Consider the following 7,027-nt stretch of genomic DNA (forward strand, 5'->3'; position numbering starts at 1 on the left):
AAGCTCAAACAGTAGAGTGAGGGGTGCCCAACTAGAATGCAGCGTGTTCGAGGTATCAAGGTATCTTTTCCAATCTCTAGACAAATCAGACATTGGAATAACATGCGGATGCTATTTCGGGCAGGGGCGACGTAAGGTGGACCCCGGCAATGGGCACTGGGCACCGGACATGATTGGGTACTTACTAACAACTGGGCACCGGGCTCTGGGCAGGGCTTTGAGGAGTTGCTGTTGAAACTTGAGCAGGCATGCGGAACACGCTAAGCTGCGTGATCCCTAACCCTGGGTGTGAGATCGTCTCCGGAAGTGGAGGCGAGACAGTGACAGTGGCAGCGGGGGCGGGGGGGTAGAGATGCTTCGCAGAGATGTCAGACTGAACGGGGGTTGCTGGAGATTCGAGAAGATCCGGTGTGATGAATACCATCATCGGGTAGAAGTCGTGATGGAAATGACAAACGAACGCCGCGACGAGCATGGAGATGAGCCAATCATGAGCACGCATATATAGCACCTATAGCTGTCTGTTGTACACACATAGCTCCCCGCAACCCCACCATGTAGAGTGGATACAGCAGGTGTAGGCTAACCCCACCTCCGGTAGATATCATTGTGCCATCAAAATATCCCTTTCCCCTCAATTCTCATTCTCCTCCTCACTGCAGTTACGATTCACGCCGATCACGCCCCAGCAATGTCTGCCTGTGCCTCCTATTTCTCGTCCTTCCTCCCGGAAACACTCGCAAAGTACTTCACGCGCAACCGCACATTCCTCACGCTGCTCCTGACCCCGCACCTGCTCCACCGGCTCTACGGAAACTACACGCTCTTCCACTCCCTCGGGCCCAGCGGAGTCCCACGGAACCCAATCGGCTGGGCGATCTCCTCGAGCCTCAAGCTCGTCACTCGGGAGACCCTCTCGACGACGCAGTACAGCTTGGATGGGCCTGCATATCTCGCACCTCTCCCCGCTCGAGCGGGCGAGCGTCCAACCAAGAGCTGGCATCCGGTCCCGCAGCGGCAGATCACGCAGCTGCCGTCGGAGGATGTGATCGAGGCGGTGCAGAGCGCGCTGCTGGAGATCCACGCGGAGTTCTACGACGTCACGGAGCAGCGCACGAGCGAGTTCGAAAAGCACGGGCAGGCGCTGTTCGTAAAGAAGGATGTGCCCGATGAGGGTGTGTCGAAGGCTGTGGTCAAGACGAAGAGGGAGGTCGCGCATGTGCACGAGACAGACGGGAGCGTGCATGTGGTTATGTCTTCGCATGCGGATTGTAGGGATGTTGTCGAGAAGGGGTGGGGCGAGAGGCATCCGCTCGCGGGTGTGGTGCTCGAGAAGGAATACCTCATGATTTATGCGCCGAGGGACTGGGATGAGGTCAACGTGGTGAGGGGTATTTTGGAGGCGGCGGTCAGGGGGGCGGTGGGGAAGGCGAAGCCAACGCCCGGACAGTGGAACTAGAAGAAGCATCACAGAGAGAATCGCATCATAGATGGAGATGCAAACCGCCCCCACCCCATAGAATATACATTATTTTTGCGATACTATGCCTGTCTAGTGGAATTCACATTGCCAGCCCCCATCATGCTCGTACCATCCACCATTAATCAGGTCCAATTCCGTGTCCCTCCAGTATTTCTCCTTCCCGTCGTGCTTAGTCTTCATATCCAAATCGCCAATTCCGCAATCGATACCGTCCACGCCAGGCGCATCCATATCGACTCTCAGAAACACCGTCAGATCCCTAACGGTCATGGCATCCATGAAGGTATCGGGGATGCTCCCCAGCGGCCCCTCCGGATCCAGCCTAATCTGAACCGCCGCAAGAATGGGCATCAACTCGCTCCGCACCAGGAACGCAACCACCTTCGCCTCCAACCTCTCCCGCTCAGCCTCCCACGTCGTACCAGCTGGCAACACAAACCTCTTAGGTAGCGTTCCGGGTATCAGGAACCTCACCGCGCGCCGCACCCTCTCCGGCTCCCCCGACGCAAGGTCAAGCGGACAGAAACCCCGCCCACCACCCTTCTTCAGCCTCAGCGCACAGGTCCGGCAGTGCTTGGCGCCCCGGGGCGCCGACGGGCTCTGCACCACCCACTTCGGTTTGAACTCGACTAGCAGCTGGCGCTCCGTGTGCGGCGACATATCGGCGACGAGGAACGCGTGCGACTCAGTGGTCTCGAGGTACATCCCGGCGCGTTTCTGCGGGCGCCCGTTCCGAGCCTCGAGCTCCCGTAGCCGCACGTTTTCGCGCACGATGAGCGACGGTGGGAGGCGGACCAACTCCGTGGCTACCAAGAGATCCCGGGGGAAGAGGGGGAACGCAGTAGTCGTAAGGTAGGTGTATGCGGCTAGGTTGGGCTGGGCCGACGGTAGCGTCTTGCGGAGTCTCAGCAGACGGTTGGCGAGCGAGATTGAGGGAGTTTTGTCGGCGGAGTCGGGCTGGGCAATGCGAAAGATGATGTTTGCTGCGCCTTCGGCGAGGTAGGAGAGGGAGATTTCGAGCGGAAGGATGGGGTCAGTGGTCGTGGGGTCAGTCGTATTCTTCGTCGGGGCAGTTACGGAGGCCGTCATTGGAGGCGGGGTAGAATATCCGGTGAGGGTAGAGTCGGAGGCAGCAGCGGGCACGACGGTAGCGGTGGAGGTCATCGTTTCGTTCGACGGCGGATGTGCGGAGGAGCGGTGTGGTGGTGGCAAAGGTGGAGGTGGTCGCGTGAAGAGGCGGGCGACCAGAGTCAGGGCGAGCGCAGCCACGAGTGTCGCGACGAGCGGGAATAGGTCCCAGGAAGCCACGATTGCGATTTATCGAGGTTTTTCCCGTATGTCGGGAGAGAATTTGGTTCCTGCAACTTTGCGGGGTGTTATAGCGAGATGGAAGAGGGGCGACGACCGAGGGGCAGAGGTTATCGCTAGAGGGAGGGGCGACGGTGAAGACGCAAAATACCGTAGAAAAGTGGGGAGCGAGAGAGGGATAGAAAGGGAGAGAGAGGGGGAATAGAAGGTTGATCTTCCCCGGGGAAGCCCCCATCACCCTCGCGCTTCGCCTCCGGTCCCTTGCTCCTCCAACTGGACGGGCCGCTGTTAGCGATAACCAACTAACTAGCTGAGCGTTCGTCTGAGTCCAAATTTTTCGCACAACACCCACGGAGCTTCCACCGAGATGCGCAATAGCGTTGTGTAACGCCACCATGGGGATCCCTCCCAAGACCACACAAGCTTCGAGGTGCCGAAAGCACGCAACTCAAGCGAACGAACGGGCGCGAAGCTGGGGAGGGGGGGCTGCGGATGACTGCCAGCCGGGGATTTACGAATCTGCGCCGCATTCTTCAGTCAGTATGCGAGGGCGAAACGGAGAAGTGTACTTTTGGGTGCTGCTTCTCCGAGTTGAATCACAAGGCCCACCCAAGTAGGTAATGCAACCGAGCGCAGGATTCCTTCGATTCCCAACTGCCAGTCGTCGGAGACTCTTATCTGCGGCGTGATATGTTAAGCAGCACTTCTTGAAGACCAACCACCGTTGGGGATTTGCGACCGGTTTCACTGCTACCATCATGGGTAGTACCTATGGTCACACCGCTTTCAACTTTTAAACGAGCGTGCTTCGTCTCTCGTCGACCGTTCGATTTGCGACAGGTTTCACTGCTACACATAGTCACACCACTTTCAACGACTGTGCTTTGTCTCTCGTTGGACATCATTTTCTTTCCAAAAAATGTACCCAGTGCAATCCTCATGGTCGAAGGTTGAAGAACAAGACTGTTAAGGGACTTGGTTCCGGTTCCGAATCCCGTCACATCACATCGTGGAAAACGAGGCGGCCACTCATCGCTGCTCCCGCATTCGTTCGCCTCGTGCGCCTCGTTCGATCAGAATATGAGATGAGTACGTCGGAAACCTGTTCATAGTCAGCTGTGCGCGTACGCATAACCAAGCACCCTGTATTCTGGTGGCGCAAACGTCGGTCCGGTGAGTCTTGAGCCAGGCAATGTGGTTGCGCGCCGAGATACTGATCATGTTCGCGACTCAACAGAGACCCTCCAGCTTTCCAGCTCGATTATGTACTCTCTCCGCTTTGATTAAATATCTGTTCAGCCCTGTAGGCAGCAGGGCAGTTGGGCGAGTTGGCGAAATGAAACGAGACGGGATGCTCCATGTCTACCGCTCTCGCACTATCTGATTACTCTACACGGATACGTATCGTTACTAAGAGCTGCATCAGCACCGGAAGAACGGCATAGCCATGGATTGAAGACCCACTGGCCCTTACGCAAGGCACGTGCATATACCTACCTATCCCATCATCACGCAGCGCTGTTGTTGGCCTTGCAGAATTTTGGGATGTCCCTACGCAACGCTGCTGTTGGCCTTGCAGCACGAACCTTGGGATGTCCCTGTCCAGCGGTTGATATGGGCTCAGCATATTCGCTACCGCGTGATATCGCCTGTGCCTGCGTAGCGCGACAAGAGGCAACATGGTATAATACATGCCGGGAATCGGGATGCAGCCCGGTAGCGGAAGCTAGGCTTACCTCAAGCGCCCCACCACGGGAATGATCGAGCTATACACTACGAAGGAAGGAGCCACTGCTTGCCGCCGACGTCTAAGGACTGCTTGGACTTCCGTAGTTGAGTTTGGCCAGGTACGTCTTGCTGGCCCTGTATATTTGTTGGCAGCCACAGTTAGAACTAGTAGGTGCATGCTATCCAAACGACTTTTTTTGTTTAGTTAATCATTACCCAAACGACTTTATCCGCTTCCCCGGCTGATGATGCGATCAGGCGAGTGATCGGTAGTGATATGTGATGGTGCTAAAAAGCGGCCGGTTTCCAGCAGTTCTGGGGTGACTGATATGGTGCACGGTATATCCAGACTCTGATGCCTGTACTTCCGAAAGGTTGAATCCAAACTTCCTCTTCCTCTTCCTCCAGGTTGTTTGGTTGGTTGTGGATGTTTTATGAAGCGGCCTTCAAGAATCAAAGCATCTAAAAATAGATGGTCCTCGGCACCCGGCCACAGCCGTGCAAGGTCTGAAAAGGGTACCGGGAAATTCACGCGCATCATTCCCCGACCAGAGAGTTAAAAGAAAGCTTGTTTCAGTTTGCTAGTCGCAGATCAATTGCTTTATCTCCCCGCGCAACAATCCCGAAGGTGTTCATCGAAGGCTGTGCACGCACTGTCACTCGAGACAGCTCCCAGTCGAAGCTACCTAGACACCATTGCCGCTTAGCTGCCCAGCTGACTGCCCGCACTACATTGATCATCGAGTGGTCAGTTAGCTCACCGCTGCTTGCAGGGTGTTACTGTGCGATGTCAAAAAATGTTGCATGGCCGGCATTGAGCGGCAAGAGGTACATACACATATGTACCTTCAGGCCAGCAGTACCAATCTACTTGGATAAACACCCCCTGGGAAAGTAACCCACGCCTTGGCCCTCGGCGACGAGTGTACATCTGAAGACATCATCTGCCTCTACTGATCCCAGTACGACCTGCCATTATCGCTAGAAGGGGCAACAGCTCTACCGAACGCTGCGCAGCAGCATGTACAATATCTATTTACTGTACGTAGTGACAACGCCGACAAGGAACAAGGAATCCGATATAGACTTTTTTTCTCCCCGTCGCTGCCTGATGGGTTGTCGCCTTGCCTCAACTACAAGTTACCCACTTGGGAGTACGCACGTGTGTGTGGACTACCGGAACATATAAACACGCACGTACCCACCGGCAACAATGCTTTTCTCCCGCCATCCGTCGCAGTTGAGACGAATCTAATTTTCTTTACCCAAATTAATTTTTTCCTCGTTGCATTTTCGAGCATTCTTTGCATATTCTCGACATGATCGCGGCTTCATATATACTCCTGCTCCTTGCCGCCGCGGTTTCCCGCGGCAAAGCCTGCGCTCTGCATGCCCGCTCGACGGTGGAACGAAGGGACTCCCCAACTGGACAATGTGGCGCGGCGAACAGTGGCTATACGTGCACCGCCAGCACCGGAGCGAATCAGTGTTGTTCGCCAGCTGGATGGTATGGACGCCCTTTACTTGCAAAATCCCGTGGAGCTATGTACTAACCAGGTCAAAGGTGTGGGGATTCGACAGCACACTGCGGTATGAACTTCCGATTTTGGGCCGAGCTTCCCTACTGTTGCTGATGGTAATTCTCCAGGAACCGGATGTCAAAGCGCATACGGAGTAAGTGACCCCGATAGTGACCCACGGGGGTGGAACAAAGAAAAACAATGAAATCTAACATGTGATAGACTTGCAGTCCCGCCGCAGCTGAGCCGACTTTGCCAGCAATTAGCACCCGCTCAAATCTTGGGAGCGTGCCATACGGTAGGCATACACACACCCTCACTTCCGGGACGACGCTGATTATAGTATAGGCTCGGAACTCTTTGCGTGCACGAAGGCGAATACCATTGCACTGTACGTGTGCTTTTGCTCATAGAGTGTCACTCGCTAACCCACTTTAGTACCTTTGATGACGGGCCGTACTCGTACACCGCCGCGCTGCTGGACTTGCTGAAAGAAAAGGACGTCAAGGCGACCTTCTTCATAACGTATGACTCCCCTCATACCTTCCATCCAACGAAACTGACGCCCCGCAGCGGCAATAACCTCGACAAAGGCGCCATCGACACCACCTCTACATGGAGCAGCGTAATCCAACGCATGTACGACGAAGGGCACCAAATCGGCTCGCACACGTGGACGCACGCCGACCTCTCCACCGTGACCGAAAACACACGGCGCTACGAGATGATCCGTAACGAGCAGGCGTTCCTGTCCATTCTCGGACGGTATCCCACCTACATGCGGCCGCCGTACATCTCGTGCAATACCGCCTGCCAGACCACCATGGCAGCGCTCGGATATCACGTCATCATCTGGGATCTCGATACCGACGACTATAACAATGTTACGCCAGAGCTCATCCAGAATGCTAAGAATAACGTCGATAACGCGTTGGCGGAGAATTGGGATTCCTATATGAGCATCGCGTATGGCTGACTCTTCCGCCCC

At 55.4% G+C, this 7,027-nt stretch overlaps 3 protein-coding genes across 3 annotated transcripts; 2 read left to right on the plus strand and 1 right to left on the minus strand.

Annotated features, from left to right (window-relative positions):
- Nucleotides 1-510: 510 nt before the first annotated feature.
- Nucleotides 511-1,516, plus strand: BZA05DRAFT_475466 (uncharacterized protein). Its single transcript, XM_051488193.1, has one exon. It carries the CDS (start codon nucleotides 692-694, stop codon nucleotides 1,457-1,459), a length of 768 nt encoding a protein of 255 aa, XP_051337863.1. The 5' UTR covers nucleotides 511-691; the 3' UTR covers nucleotides 1,460-1,516.
- Nucleotides 1,517-1,552: 36 nt separating this feature from the next.
- On the minus strand, nucleotides 1,553-2,572 carry BZA05DRAFT_340059 (inositol-pentakisphosphate 2-kinase; the record flags this gene model as incomplete). Its single annotated transcript, XM_051480954.1, has 1 exon — nucleotides 1,553-2,572. One exon carries the CDS (start codon nucleotides 2,570-2,572, stop codon nucleotides 1,553-1,555), a length of 1,020 nt encoding a protein of 339 aa, XP_051337864.1.
- A 3,266-nt stretch (nucleotides 2,573-5,838) lies between these two features.
- BZA05DRAFT_420297 (uncharacterized protein) lies at nucleotides 5,839-7,015 on the plus strand (the record flags this gene model as incomplete). The annotated part of the gene is made up of 7 exons (XM_051485639.1): nucleotides 5,839-6,026; nucleotides 6,084-6,109; nucleotides 6,168-6,193; nucleotides 6,262-6,337; nucleotides 6,388-6,430; nucleotides 6,478-6,564; nucleotides 6,613-7,015. 7 exons carry the CDS (start codon nucleotides 5,839-5,841, stop codon nucleotides 7,013-7,015), a joined length of 849 nt encoding a protein of 282 aa, XP_051337865.1.
- Nucleotides 7,016-7,027: the final 12 nt, after the last annotated feature.

This window comes from Tricharina praecox (genome assembly GCF_024521635.1).
Source record: "Tricharina praecox strain CBS 144465 chromosome Unknown BZA05scaffold_19, whole genome shotgun sequence".
NCBI lineage: Eukaryota > Fungi > Ascomycota > Pezizomycetes > Pezizales > Pyronemataceae > Tricharina > Tricharina praecox.